At 39.6% G+C, this 18425-nt stretch overlaps 1 protein-coding gene and 1 pseudogene across 3 annotated transcripts in view; both read left to right on the forward strand.

The window, feature by feature from the left end:
• Positions 1-18425, forward strand: part of SWT1 (SWT1 RNA endoribonuclease homolog) — a 76216-nt gene that overhangs the window by 38550 nt on the left and 19241 nt on the right. For all 3 annotated transcript variants that reach the window (XM_037145695.2, XM_037145696.2, XM_037145694.2), the window contains exons 14-16: positions 732-880; positions 5238-5425; positions 8047-8178. In XM_037145695.2, the coding sequence (XP_037001590.2) occupies positions 732-880; positions 5238-5425; positions 8047-8178 (469 nt within the window). The remainder of the gene's footprint in view (positions 1-731; positions 881-5237; positions 5426-8046; positions 8179-18425) is intronic.
• On the forward strand, positions 6245-7787 carry LOC128626311 (60S ribosomal protein L5-like; annotated as a pseudogene).

Raw genomic sequence — 18425 nt, forward strand, 5'->3', positions numbered from 1 at the left:
GCTTTTAGAATCTTTGAAATTATTGTCACATCTCCCAATTGGTTTGAGGATTTAATGTAATTCTAGTTCCTTAAGAGAAAAGCACACCTTTAAATTGGTACTTGTAGATGAACTCACTTTGTTAATGTGCAGGGGGAAAAAATTCTGCTAGCTTCTCTTGCCCCCAGCTTACTGTTACCTAAATTCCTTATTTTTGGCTAACTGTGTTATACACGGAGAGCAAACAGGTTATTTTCTACAAATGTAGTGTTACATTTCATTTCATTACACTACATTTGAAGGTAAATTTGAACCACTGCATTATAACTGAGTTGATTATGAGAGGTACCACATGTTACTCAGGTGCTTACCGCCAAAATGTGACTCTTCTGATGCTGCCATAGTAATGTGTGGTGAGGCAGCCCTGGTTTGGAAAATCTGTGCTTTAACTTGTTTGTTTGGTGATTCTCTCTCTTTTCTGAAGAGTATGTCTTTGAACTGACCATGTTGAAGAAAATCCTGGAATCTGAATACCCCAGAATACCAGAATCAACTCCAATAGCTATGTCTGTAGCTAAGTCAGTTTAATTGTTGCTTTTTACACCAGAGATAAAGCAGGGGTGGCTTGTAGGTGTAAATGTGTACTCTTCTTAAATCTCATAATTAATATTAGATTGGTTTTCCAAAGATATTTTCGAGTTGTGTACTCATTCTTAGGTAATTTTTTTTCCTTCCTAATTTTCTGTTACCAGCTAACAGTGCAGTGGATTTTGCAACGGTGAAATTCCTGCTCCAGGATTCCCAAAGCCTGTTACATGCCTTCAGTACAAGGTCAAATTATGACGGTGTTCTTCCGCAGGCCTTTGCTCAAGTCAACACACTACTTAAGACGTTTGCAGAGGTAAGACGTCTTTGGAATGCCGTTTAGATAGGTCATCACATGCATTCTGAATGTAGTTAGCAGACAACATATAGGTAAAGGATAGTAGGTAAACGTATTCTAATATACTAAACGCATTAAGTAAAATACTAAGTGAACTGAAATTTGAGTAATGGTTCTTACTACAAGTTATAAAACACATTCTCTTATGGAAGTGGTATCACAGCAGTTGTTGGGAATTTAATTACTTTATTTATTGTATAGTAGACAGCTACGCACTGTTGTTTGAATACTCATCTTCCAGGGCTGTAGACCAATGGACCACAGCATGCATTGGAATTCCTTGGGATTTTTTTTAACATGCAGGGGCCCAGTCCCTCCCAGACCTCACTGAATCAGATTTCTGGGAGTGGTGTTCGGAAATGTGGTTCTTCTTTTTATTCTGAAATAATTTCAAACTTTAAAAACACCGTAAGAGTAAGACATAGAATTCCCATATATATCCTTTACCCAGATCCCCCAGTGCTAACATTTCGTCACATTTGCTTTATTGTTTTCCCTGTGTTCCTGCCTACATTTCTGTTTACTTCCATGTTTTTTTCCTGAAGACTTCAAGAGTACATTGCAGAGGTGATACCTCCTTACCCCCAAATACTAATAACGAATGTCAAGTTTTTAGATCCTTTCATCAATTGGAAACATAGAGATGGGAAGTACTATGAAAATGTGATGTTAAAGCTTAGTGTCATTTATCAGAAAATGGGCATACCATTACGTATATTATATATTGCCCACTGAGTGTTTAAAGATACTGAATTATTGTTTAGTAAGTTATTCATTCCTGGGTCCTGATTTTCCCGTCGCTACATTAGCAAAAGATTCATGAAGGTGAGTGGTAAAGACTGTAGCATCCTTAGTGGTGCTTTTCCCTCAACACGTGGTATTAGTGTGATTGCAAGTTCATTGTCTAAGTCAGCCAGGAATTGTGATTTAGCTTGGGCTTTTAAAATACACTTTTAATAGGACTTGTTTTGTTAAATGCATCAGATTTGATGTATGACCTAAATACTCAGTCATGTCTCAGTAACTTGAGCAACGAAAAGAAATTGGTTACTCTCCAGGATAGGGTCTCCAAATCTAATAACTATAAAGAAAGTCTCCCTAATCTTAGTTTACTAAGTGTAGAAAACCAGGAAAAGAGGAATATTTACTATTTGCTTTTGGAAAAGGCTCTGAGAAACCAAAGTGGAAAGCTAACTAACATAGTCAATTTTCACATTTTTATATAAGCAGGGTGGGACCAGGAAAAGAATATGTACATCTATTTTTTATAAGCTTTCCAACCACTGAAAAATAATAGTAATAAGACTTGCTCTACCAGGATGATAGGATAACAAAAATTGGTCCTGTCGTTGAACTTCAGGCTTGTGTGCCTCGGGATTCCCATCCTGATGAGCTGCGTTCTAACCTCTGCTGGCCTAACCTCTGTGAGCCTTAGTTCTTTCTTCTGTAAAGAGAGCATAATAAAAATCTCTGCCTCAGAACTGACGTGAGAAGTAATAAATAAACATTTGTAAAGTACGTAGTGCCTAGCACATAAGTGAAATGTGTGTGATAAACCCACTTGCGTAGTTGTAACACTGCTGTTGGAGAGCTGAGGACGAAATCGCTGTGTGTAACAAACACAGGAGACAGAGGAACACAGTGGGAGCAGAAGCGTGGAAGCAGTACTATGCAAATGTGATGTTCAAACTTAGCACATGGTCACGTGGACAGACCAACGGGGCTGGATGAAAGGTGGCGGAGCAGGGGGAGGGGGCATCACGGGACTCAATGGTAATGGGAAAAAGTACAACAAAAAAATTCAGTAATTTAAAAAGAAAAGAAAGACGGTGACAGCATTTATTAAAGAACATTTACACGTGGCCCATGGACATAGCCAACAATATGGGGCTTGACTGGGGGAGGGGAGAGGGTGAGCACAGATGAGGGAAGGGAGAAAAAGGGGAACAACTGTAATGGGATGAACAATTTTCTTAAAAAGCGTGATTATGTGCTGATTAAAAGATTTTATTTTAGAGCAGATATGCCCTTCTATCCAAGTATGTTAAGTTCATAATTAATGTAAGCAGGCAAAAATAGGAAGAATAGTTTTTTTCTTCCTTCTTCAAATGATAGAAAAGAGTAACCTTTACAGTTGGAGAGAGATCATAACCCCATTCATAGTCAGATTACTGAAGGTCAGGTTCTGTTAATGCCTCTGCTCTTCTGTGTGACCTTGCATGAGGTGCCAGGAAAATGCCTCCATTGTGGAAGGTGGGTGATTGGGTATCTGTTTCATAAGGTAGCTGTGAGGAGGAAGTGAACTAGTAGATAAAAGTTCTTAGAAAGTTCTAATAATGCATACTCAATGCTCAATAAATATGAACTGTTATTACTAATAGCATTGACGTTTTCTTTTCAATTTTATGGCATGATACTAACAACCCGTGAAACTAATGTTGGAAATTATACTTTTATCAGCATGGAAATCTAGAGAAAGAGAGTAATTTTTTTTCAATCCTAACCCAAGGATATGTTCACTGATTTTAGAGAAGGAGGAAGGGAGTGAGAGAGAGAAAGAGAGAAATGTTGATGTGAGAAACATCCATTGGTTGCCTCCTATATGCGCCCTGACCCAGAATCAAACCGGCAACCTGGGTCTGTGCTCTGACCTGGGATTGAACCTGCAACCTTTTGGTGTACAGGATGATGCTCCAACCAAATGAGCCACCCAGCCAGGGCTAGAAAGCGAGTGATTTTATATAAGTTCACAAAGAAATTACAGTACAGCCAAGACCGAAACCCAAGTTTTTAAACTCACAGTTAAAAATTTTTTTCTGTTCTTTCAGATTTATTTTTTTACCTTAGTTGATATTTTCCCTCAAGGTAATCTTTTTATAAAAATCGCTTCAGTCTTTTACTCTGCTTTAAGATGTGTTCAGACCTATTCTTAAAATACTTTTATGACTTTATGACCTTACTATTAACTATACTATCTCCTTCCATCAACTACCAAACTTCTTAAAACAGCAGTCTGTTGCCATTGTTACCATTTCTTCCCTCACTCCGTAACCCTTTACAAGTAGAATTCGGCCTCCACACTCTGTTCAAAGAATTAGGTTATCATTTGCTTTCTAATGATCAAATCTGCCCTTTTCTCTCTCTTGCTCAGCCTTCCTTGAGCACTTGATATTCTCTACCCTCTCTTTCCTGGCACTTCTGTTGACTTTTGTTGCTACTGAATACTCCTGATCCTTCCCTTACCTTGTGGTCTCTTTTTCTTTTTGCTGGTTTCCGCCTTTCATTCTTCAGTTTGTTTTTTACCTTTTCTGCTGCGTTCTCTCCTACCAATCTCATCTACTTGTAATGCTTGTCTCCTTTTCCCTTCTCTATAACTAGCCTGTACTTCTTCCTTTACTAATGGTGGCCATAAAATCCAGAAACCTAGATAAACATACATTAAATGGTTTACTGCGGTCACAGTGTAACACACGATATGTTCCACGTGTTTTCCCTCATCAGCATTGTGGAGTGTAAGGCGCCTTTCAAAGCTGCAGTTCGTGTGGCACATTCCAATGAACATTTCCATCAGTGCCTGCACACGTTTCTCAGATGTGTTGCTTGGGAAACGTTTGTGTTCCACTTTTACTGAATAAAGCTGTCATTACATTTCTTTGGAGAAGTAATCAAAAAGGTTCCATCTTTTTAAAACACACTGTTAGACTTTATAGACACCCTAACTTTCTCTTATTTGTGTTATTATTTTTTGAGGAATCTAGGTTAAAAATTTGTAGGGTCCTTAAATTTTAGTCTTTGGCCAGGTCTTTAAAAATATTGCTTGCATACTTTTTTGTCTTTTTATTCTACTACATTTTCCTGCCTACTTCAGGTTCTCGGGCCCTCTCTCCTGGATTATTTCAGTAGCCTTCAGAACAGATTCTTCCCTCCACTTGCTTCTGTTCCAGTTTGTCTTTGTGTGCAGTGCTGAGTGTATTATTTCTTGAGAAACCTTCACTGTATCCTAGAGGTCCTACTTCTAGGTCAATGCCATCTGTGTAGAAGAGTTCAAACAGTGTTCTTAAATTGATATTAGCATATCAGCTAAGAAAGGTCATTGTAATAAAATAGGTTGGAAATATGTTTGATATAAAGGGAAAAGGGTAATTATTTTTTTGGCTCTGATACTTTCCTGGGAACATTCTGTATGTGATCAAGGACAGAATAGTCAACACTTCCCAGAAAGCTAGAACATTTGAAAGCACAGTTGGCATTCTTTCTCACTTACTGTGGTGAAGGACCAGCTACATTTTATCTAATACAGTACTTATTTTCCCAGGCCAAGGCAAAACTTAATCAAAATGCTGCAGAAAAGACAGCAGGTAAAAAGCAAGAAGCTAATTCTCCAGAGAAGTCTAACAACCAAGAAATCACCGTTTTCTCAGGTTCTTATCCACCCCAACCCAACAAGCATCAAGAAATCTGGTCTGTCTTAGAGAGCGTTTGGATTACAATATATGAGAACAGGTACTAAATTTCTGAGAATTTTTCAATTTTAGAGTTTTTCATCATTACCGTTATTCACTGAACAGTATGTTTGGGCTATGAGTTTAATGTTCCAGAATATCTTTTTTGAAGGTCTTTTGTCAGATCAGTACCTTAGAAAACAGTGATGCTTAAATAGGGGAGTACATCTGAATTATCTGGAGAGTTTTAAAAATATATATGCCTGGGCTGTATCCATAGAAATTCTGACTCAGGAGGGCTGAGATGTGGCTGAGATAGTGCATAAAAATACAATGAAAATCTCTCTCCAGGTGATTCAGCTGTGAAACCTTGATGAGAAGCATTGCCTACATATGTGGAACCAAAGACGGTCACCTTGGTTGGCTGGACAAATTAGCAGGACACCAGGCATTAATAACATTTAAAATAGTGTACGGAGAGGTCAGTTTTAGGGAAAATTCGTGTGTAAGATTTTTTTAAAAGGGAGACATTTTACTTAAAAGGAAGAAACACTTTTATTACTTTCATACCCAATAAAATACTATAGTCTTGGTAAAATGAAAAGGTAGAAACCATTTGAGAGTAGTTGTTTTAACAGGCTGCTGCTAGGGTCACTTAAAAACTAACTGAGCCTTTTTCCCCCCAGTGGGGCTCTGCTGGGCCTGTAGGTCTGTGGCCAGCTGCGGATGTGGGTCTTTCACCTGCAGAGTGGAGTTTGTAAAAGTTGTCAAAAATAAGGCCTACTTCAAGAGATACCAAATGAAATTTAGAAGATGACGAGAGGGTAAAACTGATTACCATGCCCAGAAACGCTCGGTAATTCAGGATAAAAATAAGAACACACCCAAATACAGGATGACAGTTTGTGTAGCCAACAGAGATGTCATTTGTCAGATGGCTTATGCCTGTGTAGAAGGAGATGTGATAGTTCATGCAGCTTGTGCTCATGAACTCCCAGAGTATGGTGTGAAGGGCGGCCCAACAAATTGTGCTGCAGCATCTTGTACTGGCCTGCTGCTGGCCCACAGCTTCTCAGCAGGTTTGGCATGGGCAGGATATATGAAGGTCAAGTGGAGGTGACTGGAGGTGGATACAATGTGGAAAGCACTGATGATCAACCTGGTGCCTTCACTTGCTGTTTGGATGCAGGGCTTGCCAGAACTACTACTGGAAATAAAGTGTTTGGGGCCCTGAAGGGAGCTGTGGGTGGACACGTGCCTATTCCTTCCTCACAGTACCAGACAATTCCCTGGTTATGATTCAGAAAGCAGGGAAATTCAGTGCAGAAGTGCATCGGAAGCACATCATGGGTAAGCATGTGGCAGATTATATGCATGGCCTAATGGAAGAAGATGAAGATGCTTACAAGAAACAGTTCTCTCAATACATAAGAACAATGTAACTCCAGACACGATGGAAGAAATGTATAAGAAGGCTCATGCTGCTATACCAGAGATTCCAGTCTATGAGATGAAGCCCAAGAAAGAAGTTAACAAGAAGAGGTGGTATTTGTCTTTCAACACCTGGCCTATTTCACTCAGCATAATGCTTTCCAGTTCCATCCATGTTGTTGCAAAGGGTAGTAGCTCCTTCTTTCTCTCTGCAGCTCCTTCTTTCTCTCTGCTGCATAGAATTCCATTGTGTATATGTACCACAATTTTTTGATCCATTCATTTACTGATGGGCACCTAGGTTGCTTCCAACTCTTGGCTGTTGTACATTGTGCTGCTATGACCATTGTGGTGCGTAGGTTCTTTGATATTGATGTTTTAGGATTCTTAGGATATAATCCTAGCAGTGGAATTGTTGGGTCAAAAGGCAGGTTGATTTTTATTTTTCTGAGAAAATTCCATACTGTTTTCCATAATGGTTGTACATAATGCTGAGTGAAATAGGCCAGGTGTTGAAAGACAAATACCATATGATCTCACCTTTAACAGGAAGCTAAACAACAAAACAAACAAGCAAGCAGGAAAAAAAAAAAAACAAAGACACTGAAATAGAGAACAAGGGGACAGTGACCAGAGGGGAGAGGGAAGGGAAGTTAAGGGGAAAAAGGGGGAGGGATTTGGAGGAACAAATAGGAAGGACACAGGGACGAGAACTAAGGAGGGTGGAAATGGGAGGGAGGTAGGGAGCAAGGGGCAGGGGAGGCTGGGATGGGAGAAATAGACAAAAAAACTGTACTAGAAAAATAACTAAATAAAATTTTTAAAAAATAAAAAATAAATAAATAAAACCCGTTGCCTTTTGTATACAAGAAAAAAAAAAAAAGAAGAGGTGGAATTGTCCCAAAAGGTGTCTTACCCAGAAGAAAGATCGGGGAGCTCAGAAGAAAGCCGGCTTCCTCTTCAGAGCTCAGGAATGGGCTGCTGAGAGCTAATAAACCTAACCACAACTTTCTATGAAGAGTCTTCAGATAATAAACTTATTGAACAAGCAAAAAATAATAATAATTGAAAGCCACTGATTTTAAACTAGGTCAGCACTCCCTCCCATACTTTTCTGAAGGCCCATAATCTTTTACATAATTGATTTGCCAGTCACACTATACACTTCGTAGTATGATTTTGGTTAAAGGGACCAGTACATTTATATGTATGCACGTGTACCAAAGAGTATCTTCTTTTTCTCTATTTCAGCACAGATGTGTTTCAGAGATTGGGCTCAAATTCAGCTCAGACCTCCTCAAAAATAGCATCATTCGAAGAAGCATTTATCTACCTTCAAAAGTTAATGGCAGCTGTGAAGAATATTCTTGAAGGAATTCAGAGGTAAATATGAATTAATTTTAGAGTTTTATTTATTACTTTTCTCTTGCTTATAGGCTTATATCAGCTTTTTCAAAGTTTCTCGGCATCTTCCAGCAAGTTTTATGAACTAATGTAGTATTATATACAGATGGGCAAAAGTAGGTTTGCAGTTGTGAGTACACGAAACACAGAACTTACCATCGTATTATTATTTATTAATTATTGTATTGCTTCCCCATATGAACAACTGTAAACCTACGTGTGCCCCACCCTGTATATGTAACAACATACATATAACATATAAAACAGCATCGTCTTATGATGTGTTGAGACATACACACATGTGATTATTTAAATGTTTGTGAAGCATAAAGAAAACATAATGCCAGAAAGCTGTAGCGTGGACCAAGCACTGTTAGTGTGTGAAGTCACGTATTTTCTCTCGTAGCAGTGAAGGAAAAGACTAAACTTAATACTGAAACTTTTTTGGATATACCAAAATTGCTCGACCTGAATTAGCTTGCTGACAGAATATCACTCTTTATTTAAAAAAAACAAAACAAACAGATTTAGGTATGTCCAAGTTTGAAGAACTTAGATTTTCAAAACAACAGTAGTTTGGGGTTTTTTTTTCCCTCTTTAAGGGTTTTTGGAATCTCTGTCTCATTGTTAATGTGCAAAGCATTCGTACCTCCTTTTAGATCACAGTTGACTGACGCATACAATAAAAAATTTCCTAAGATTTATGCACCCTTAAATTACTAATGAATTGAATATGTGACAAATCCCAGGGCAAGTTAAATATCATCTCTAAGTGCAAATAGTCCCTTTTTTTAAATTTAAAGCAATATTAAATAAGAGTAGCTCTATGAGGGAGAAGTATTCGATTCTGACTTCAGCTGTGTAAAAAGTGTTGCACTTTCTAGGTCACAAGAAAGCCATGCTTGATGCTACCTTTTCTATAGATAGTAGGGGTATCAACTGTATTCAGTTACTCAACAAATTTTTGAGCATCAGCTACACTTGGCATCATAGCAGGCTCTGGGGAAACAAAAGATAAAAAAAATGCAACCTCTGACTCCTACAAGCTTGTAGAAATAGTACAAACAGTCATGTGAAAACAGATCATTGCAGTAGAGTCATTAATATTTTAAAAGGGACCTCTACAGTGGAGGAAGGAAGGAAGGGTTTGGCCAAAGACGAGGCTGGATCAAGGCTGGAGGGCAATGTATTGTAGGTGACTCAAAGCGGTTTCCACTTTACCCTCTAGGCTGGGATTTCATGCATTCATGGCCATTAATTATATCCCTTGACAGAAGTGGTCCAATAAGCTTTGGAAATACCGAATACTACACTACCGTCTTAGAAAATCACTAGATGTCTGTTAACATAGTAATGGGTTTTATAAACCTTTGCTCTACAAACCTCTTTAATTTGAGGAGCTTTAAACATATTGGTGCCTGTTTCCCTACCCCAGAGATTCTGATACAGTCAGTCCGAGGGTGTGCCTAACTATCAATTTTAAGTTACTCCAGGCAATTCTAATGTGTAGGCAACGTTGAGAACCACTGACCAATATGCTTAACCACAGAACCAGCACCATTATCACCACCTGGAACTTAAAATGTCTACTCATCAGAAACTCCGGGGCTGGGCCCCAGCAGCCTGTGTCCTGCAGGTAGTTCTGTGCAGCCAGACACCTAGCTCCACTGGCCTAAGTGGTGCTCAGCCCAGGTGGTGGCCGATTATAATCACAGGGAGCTTTGAAAAAATAACAAAGACTCGGCCCTACCCCAAGCCTGTTAAACCTGACTCGCGGAGGGGTGGGGGGGAGACCTGAGCGTAAGTATTGTTACCAGTTCCCCAGGTGCTTCTCAGGTGGAGCGGGGCGAAGAAGGTTCATTTGGATGCATGTGCGGCCTCTGTGGCTGCATCTGAAGAAATTACTACTTGGATTTTAGGGCTGATAACAGTTTTCTCTCTCCTTTAAGGACACATACCTCCAGGAATAAAAATATTAGTGGCTTTGCTGAATTTTAGCATGTGACCTGGGGTAGACTGTCCTGAGCCCAGTCTTTATATAATAATGGCTTTCCAGAGCTTTTCAGGAAGTTGTTGTCCTTCAAAAGCCAGGTGTTGGCATAATTAACCAAACCATTGATTCTCCACTTAAGTGTTGGGGAACTTGTTAAAAATGCAGAATTCTAGATCTTACCCCAGAATTGGTGAAATCACAATTATTTGTAGATATTTTGTAAAAGGGGGAAGCTGTGTTTTCAAGAGCTTTCCAGGGACTTGTGTGCAGGTGGCAGGGAACCTCACTTTGAGGAAAGGATCCAGTCTCCTATAGCCAGTGTATCAGCACCCCTGGGACTACCACCAGTAGAGGGCATTATTAATAAAAAGTTGTCTCATTTCAGCATTCATCGATCAGTGGGAAACTAAAATTGCAGTTCCCCACCATTTTTACACAGTAGGCATTTAAGTCAAAATTAGTAGAAGTTAATAATTATTTTGTTAGGTGGATATGTGGTCTTAAGTTTTTAAAGAGTCATGTTAAATCAAAATGAGTTCCATTAAAATTTATTTTTGGCTAACTATGGGTGGAATTTTAAGTTTTGAAACATTAAAAAATGCACTCAATTTTGTAGTGCATTAAAATCATTAGCATTTTTTTGATGCTTGTTAAAATGGAATAGTTTTGTTTGTTTTTTGGAGGTACATGCTTAGTGAATAAATGTGAAGTCCAGTTTTTTTTTTTTTATATCAAAAGCAAGTCATGTATGGTGTTACATTGTGAATCAATAATAAGGTGACCTGTTAACCAGGTCCTTCAGTTAAAGGAGTGAGTGAAAATGTGTTTGTTAAACTAAGAGCTTGGGCTTCTGGTTCCACATTTAACCCTTGCGCATGTCATCTGCCCTCTCAAAGCCAGTTCTTCCCTTATTAAATGTGACTGAATCTCAAGCCTTCTTCAGAGGAATAAAGGAGATGGTGCATTTTAAAACTGTAATAGCTCTACAAGTGTTAGTCTTTGTTTTCTTTTTCTCCTTAATGCTGGTATGTTAAATTTGGATTTCAGTTAAAATATGTATTTCAATTTTAGTGAGTTTCTAAACATGATCGTGGTAAGTTAAGATTGCACTTGCCCTTACAGTTACACATTTGTGAGCAGAATACCTAATTCTGGAAAAGTTATAGGGGTAGGGACATTGCTGATTGCCACACTTTCTGCACACTTTCTTCTTGGCTGGGCGAGGGAATTAACTCCCTTGCTATTGTTTAGCGATTGCTTCTCTCTTTCTCATCTTTCCATTTACATGTATAATTCGTGCACCTTTGTCAGTGCTTTCTTTATATAAACACTGTAAAAACAGGGTCAATACTCTGCACGTAGACAAAAGTGTTTTAAGTTTTTTTTAGGTCAGTATTTCCTAGATTCATTTTGCATTTTAGTAAAGTTCGGTCTAGATCAGGTTACTACTCCCAGTATCACAAAAGCCTTTCTCTTAATGTATAAAAGATTATAGGGTTCTTTTTTTTCAAATGAAAGTGAGTCTATTAGTGAAGCAATGAGACAGAGCAGGCAACTTCACAGGCAGAGCAGCCAGAGATTATGAAGTTTTCAATGAAGAGTCATATGGCAAATTCTAAAAGTAAGAATAGTTCTACGTGTACACATATCAGAAAATGTTAAATGTCTGGATGCCTTGTGCTTGAACGGGCCTGTCCACAGAGTTGACTGAACAGGTGATGTGTTCCAACTGAGGCATAGTATGAATGTATGCGGCTTCTCCGTGAAAGCTGATCTTCAAACCGACAATGAGAGAGTTTTAAGTATGTTTTTGTGTCAGTGAAGTAGATGGTGAGCTGCCTGGTGTAGAAGAGGTGACGTATGTTGGATATGATCGCATTGTGCGTGGGCATTGGTGCCCGACCATAGAACGTGGTTTTGGGAAATGAGACTTCTGCTTGTATTTAGGAAAGAAAGGTGATTCGTTTTTATCCTCTTCAAAGGCTTTCATTATCTTCCAAAGTACAGTAAACTCCCTTATGCTGCCGTGGCTTTGCTTTGAGATACTTTATGGAACTGTTTTTCTAAACACAGTTATAGTGCATGAAGCTTGGAATTTTATGTGTTTGTTACATATATTTTGCTTATTAAGCCTCTAAAAACTGAATTTTCCTGCTACTCTCTTACTCTGTTTTAACGCAAGAACAAAACAGAAGTTGGCATAACCACACATGACTTCTGGTTAAAGGAACCTGCAGTCGGAGCTGCTTTGCAGACCCACTAATGATTTAGCTGCTTCATAGGGTGTGATGTTTGCATGGAAGAGAGTGTTTTGTTAACTTAATACTGTGAATTCCCTGCTGTTAAGTCTTATGTTAACAAATGCTAAAACCACCAAACACTACATTTTCCAGATAACCTGGAAATAGTTGTAAACAACGAAGAGAAGTGGATGTGAGCCTATGAACTTTTTCATGTGTGGAAATAGAAGCATTCTTTGGTGTGTTTTATTCAATTAAGCTCTAATTGTGGGTTTTTTTTCCTTTACAGACTGTAGTTAAGCTTAGAGCCTAACATACAAGGAGCCATCTGTCCTCAAGCAAAACAAAGCAAAACAGAAAATTCAGCTTATTTCCAATACCATTGATTAGGAAGTCATTTTTTCCCTAAATGTATAAATTTTCAGAGAAGTTGAAGAGGTATAAGTTATAACCTGGGCCAACATATTTTTCATACCCATGCATTTTCAACATTTTATTGACAGTCATTTAAAATAGAATTAATTTCATGTTCAGAAACTTAATTGATAATTCTTTTTTTTTTAAGATTAACAAAAGATTTTACTTACTTATTTTTAGAGAGAAGGGGAGGGTGGAGAAAAAGAGTGGGGAGAGACACAGTGATCCGTTGCCTCCTGCACACCCGCGACTGGGGACCTGGCCTGCAATCCAGGCATGTGCCCTGACTGGGAATCCAGCCAGTGACCTTTAGGTTTGCAGGACGGTGCCCAATCCACTGAGCCACGTCACTCAGGGCAGGTAATTCCTTAGGTGTTTCTGTGACGGAGTGACCCATGGGGGAAGGGACCGCTGTTTCTACACCTTTTCCTTACGGATTTCTACTCACCACCTCCAGTTTGTGTCTTACCTGGGCTCTGGGGGTGATTGGTTCCTGCTGCCACTATTGCAAACCCACAGAAGTATTGATCTGTCTTCTCTCTACATGCAGAGATATGGAAAACCTTCCCTCTTAGTTCAACTAAGATGTAGCAGGACTTTATAGAAGGAGCCTTCCCAAAAAAGCCAATGAATGTACAACTCAGTAGATTGGGGGGGGGCACAGAACCTACTGTTGACAGGAGGAGGACTGTCTCTGTTACATTTTAAGCAGATCATGTGAGATGCAGGATCTTGTTGTGTAGCCATCTTGGAAGATACGATCGGACATAGTTTACTCTGTGGCCACAACGGTTTACATTCCTTCTACTAACAAAACCCACTGGTACCTCTTCCCAGGACTTTCCGTCTTATCCATTATGACATCAGCTTAAAGTCTAGGATCTCATTTAAATCAGGTCCGGGTGTGGGTGAGGCAAAGCTCCATGAGCGCCAATCCTCTGTCTTAACTCCTGTGAACCAGAGGCAAATCAGTCCCCTGCCCCACCTCCCGGTGTATAACGTCCAGACAGGCATCAGATAACTCCTCTGCACCTTCACATTTGAAAGGGGGAAAATAAGCACGGGGGAGCTCTAGCCAAGCTAAGATCGGGCCCTACACGTGTTGCCACTTCCTTGAGTCCTGAGCAGGGCTCAGTCCTGCTGCCTGGGAATTACTTGCAGCTGCTCTGGACTCTGCTGTCTGGCTTCTTAATTTTGGCTTCTGAACTTTTACCACAAAAAAAGCAAGCTGCATCCAAGGAGCTTCCTCGGTCTGTTCCTGCACGTAAAAGGTAGGGAGTCCAAAGACCTCTTTCCACTGCAGATTACCTCTCTCCTGTTCAGGTGGTGGTACCAGAACATTCCTCTAAACAACTGTTTTCTATGAATTTTATTGGGGTTCACCCAGTAGACAAAAGTCCCAAGGACAAAACTCTGAAATAAACCCTCTCTACCAGGGGTTCCCTGTGGACCTGCTGTGGGCACTGCCCTTACCATTTTTGGAAGTCTTTGATAGATTTGTGAGGCATGCTCTTAAGCCCCTTAAAGGGCCTTTTGTGTTTCTGGAAAAGTCTCTAAGGCACCTCTTAGAATTTTCTGAGCTCCCAGCAAAAGGCTTTACAGTAATGCCATTGTTGTCCTTACCTTTAAACCACGTTTTCTTGCCTCATCTGTTAAAGGCAAATACTGAATAGTACTTTCACTTCTGACCTAAGGTAAATGAAGTGTTACTTCGGGGACTGTTTGTATACTTAATGTTTTGCAACAAGTTTTCTAGACTCATCACTGGGTGCGTTCTATCCCCACCATCTCCGTACATGCTCTCCTCCCGCGATCTCATCTACTTTCAACTCTCTATGAACTTTACTTTCAGTCTTACCTCTCTTCTTGGGTCAATTGTGAATTTTCAGCTCATACCCTCTCACACTAAACTCATCATTTAAACTGGTATCACCTGATTCCTTTCTGTTTTCTATTTCTTAAGGCACAGGATTCTCTGTCCATTTGATTAAATGCTTGTTAATTTTTGTCCGACCAGTTCTGTAATTGATATGAAGATTTCCAGCTGTAATTGTGAGCTTTTCAATTTCTTTGTGAAACATTCAACATTTGCTTTACATGGGGTCTGGCACAAACAGTGTCCCTTTTTTATTACACAATCTTTTATTACAAAATCATAAGCATGTTATTCTGTAAGATAATGACATCACACTCAGGCATACCATATGATATTTTAGGTGAAGTGTTTAAATTAAAACTATAAATGATTACATCTGTAACATTGCCCTACCAACCACACTCAGGCAGGCCTTACCTCTGCTGGAGCCTGTATATTCTGGGGCTGTGGTGTATCTCCCTGGTGAGTGGGTCCTCTCTGCTGCCTGTAGTGCCTTTTGCCTTCCAGTTTATTTTGTAATAGATGAGTTTAATAAACTGCTAGATGAGCTCTTCTTTTGGCCTTTTTTGTTAGTATTTTTTCTTTATCTTCCACCTTTTCCGGTCATTATTTGTTTTTTCCCATGACATAAAGCTAGATTTGGTTTTTGATTGATAATAAGTAAAATCTGTAATTGAGACAATAACAGAGAATGTGCCCAAGGCCGCACAGTTTGTACTTCGCAGACTTATTGAAACTGGTCTGATTCTAGAGCACTCAGTTTTTACTACACTAAACTCTCTGACTGAATAAATGTTTCAGAGAGCGTTGGGGCAGATGTTAGGCATCAGTGGGCTCGGGCGGGACTTGGAGGTAAGGACTGGAAATAGCAGAAGGACATGTAGTTAGAAGAGATCACAAGGCCAGGGAAGAGGTTATTTCAGATTTCCTCGAGGAAACCAAGGGTCAGATCAGTATAACTGTTCATTAGATAATATATGAAAAACTATTCATTATAAATGAACATTAGAGTTACAAAAAAAAGTGACTCTGATAACAACACATGAAATTATTCTTGACTCTTTCACTGTCGTAATTCTAAAACATCTTCTGGTTCTTCAGAATGGTCTTTATGCTGATCAAGGTCTGTCCATCTCATAAATGAGATGGTCTAACATTTTTTCTTTTGTAACAGGCTTATTTTACTTACTATACTGTTTTCAAGGTTCATCCATGTTACGGCATGTGTTGGAATCCTTTCTTTTTAAAGCCGTATAGTAATATTTTATTTTATGTATGTATCACATTTTGTTCATTATTCTGTGGTGGACACTTAGCTTAATCCCCCCTTCGGCCATTGTGAGTAACGCTGCTGTGAGCACGGGTGTGGAAATGTCTCTTTGAATCCCCACTTTCAGCTTCTGGGGTGTATGTGCAGACAGTAGCCATCCTAATGGGTGTGAAGTAGTATCTCATGATTTGGTTTGCTCTTGTTTTATAAAAAGTCTAATATATTTTATTTTATTTATTTTTTAAGTCTAATATAGTTTAAAAGGTGTACTTTTGTTGTTGATCAAATATAGGCAAATATATTGGTACCACAATCACAAAAGGGTTTTTGGCTCTTCCATTGTTTTCCCCCTGGGTTCTTCTAAATAGAACACTTCTTTCATGTTTCTGACAGAAGATCAACAATTTCTATATCTAGTGAGGTATGCTCGTAGTGAGGCAGGAACAAAATTGTGTCACAGCCCGGACTGGATGTACGGTATTGAGGTCTTACAGCCATAAATGGTAGGAGCACCGGCTAATTCCATTTTTGTTTCTTTTACCCTGAGCTCCTGTCTCTGCTGGGCTTCTTTCTTGTGATCCTATTTGCCCTGTTACAAGGCAAGATACTAGGTACCCTGTAGTGCGGTGGGATTAATCAGGGACTAGCATGAAGTGAGTGTTAAGTGACTCTGTGACGGTGGTGCGGATCCAGCTGGCAGTGTCTGGTCTTACAGCCCGAATGGGGGTCACTGAAGCCCTGACTGATCCCCACGGGGGCCTCCGCAGCAAGTCCACGGCAGAGGCCCCTTTGCCACGCTCCTTGTGGCCCCTCAGCACGTCAGTGCTTAGCCTGGACCTGGTCTCCAGCGGCACCATCTCAGGGAGAAAGGTCATCATTCAGCAGGAAGCGTAATGCTACAAAGCAAAGCAAGTAATGCAGTTATTTAGCAACTAACGATTCAGTGAATTTCACGTCAGTCTCATATTCTGGGAAGTGTTTTGTCTTGTGACCGTGAGGCCTGTGGCTTCCTAAAAGTTGGGCCATCAGTATTTCAGGACGGCAACTGTATTAGTTTGCGTGGACCGCTATAATGAAATACCACAGAATGGGTTGTTTAAACAACAGAAAAATGTATTCTCTTACATCTTGGGGACTGATGTCCAAGATCAAGGTGTGCTGGCTGGGTTGGTTTCCTCTGGCCTGCAGATGGCTGCCCTGTTGCTGCCTCTTCACATGGTGTTTGTGTGTGTGTATCCCTGGTATCTCTGCGTGTCCATAGTTCTCCTCTTAATGATTCGGGGTTCACCCTAATGGCCTCATTTAACTTAATCACATCTTTATAGACATCTCCAAATACAGTCACATTCTCAGGCTCTGGGGTTAGGGCTCTGATAATGAATTTTAGAGGAACATGGTTCAGCCAGTAACAATAGCCAAGGCCCAATAACAAAAAGAAGTGGTGGATTTGAGGAAATTTGAGAGTGTTGTGATAGAACTCTTGGGACAGTGGTGGCTGACATTTTTCTGAACTTCTGAGTGATGGTATGAGATCCCAAGGTCTTCTGACCCTGCTGCACCAGCCCATTGCAAACCTCTTGCCAAAAATGTCTTTTTCATTATGAATGAAGATCCGCCCATATAGTACTCAACTAGTGTATCACAGAAATGTGACAGGGGCTCAAATTGGCAGTTAGAAAACACCTTATCTTAAAAATATATTTAAATAAAATATTAAAGTTTTTATGCCATAAACAAAACAAAACAAAACAAAAACACCTTATCTTCATAGACTTGTTAGCCAAGATAAGAATATGCTTGCTGCTTTGTGGACATAGTTAAGATTTTCTGAAGCTTGTTTTTACATGAACACTACACATAATTAGAGAGTTGGATTTGGGGTACAACACAATCTGTCTTTTCATCAGATCCCAAACATTTCAAGTTCTTTTCCCATGACTTTTCTGGGAATAAATTGTATCATTGACCTCAGTTCCCATAGATTAACTCAAAGTCACATGAACATAAAACTGAGACTAGAATGGAAACTGAAAAGTCAGCGGTCATGCTGCCTGTCACTACCAGAACCGGTAGGCAGAGACAAGGACTGAGTCTTTAGGGACGCTTTATTCAAAACATCTTTAAAATCTCATCTCAAGCCAGACTTTTTATAAGGAGAAGAAAGGGTAGGTAAAAGGTTTAGAAAAAAAGTCGATTGGATAAGAGTTGCAGCCCTGTGGTGGTTTTCCTAGTACTTCTTTATCTGCATTTTTAATCTGCATCATTGTGTCCCTCCCTGGAGCGCATGGCTCAGATACACAACACTCATAGTTGTATGTTTTCTGGAGCTTTGATCTCTTATTTTGTTTGGGACTTTTTTTTTTTGTCTTGACTTGCCTCTTATGTAGTGAGGGGTGGAGACTTAGGTGTTCACTGGAGTGGCAACCCACA

This window comes from Artibeus jamaicensis, unplaced genomic scaffold, assembly GCF_021234435.1.
Source record: "Artibeus jamaicensis isolate MK-2021 breed Jamaican fruit bat unplaced genomic scaffold, CSHL_Jam_final contig_2170, whole genome shotgun sequence".
NCBI lineage: Eukaryota > Metazoa > Chordata > Mammalia > Chiroptera > Phyllostomidae > Artibeus > Artibeus jamaicensis.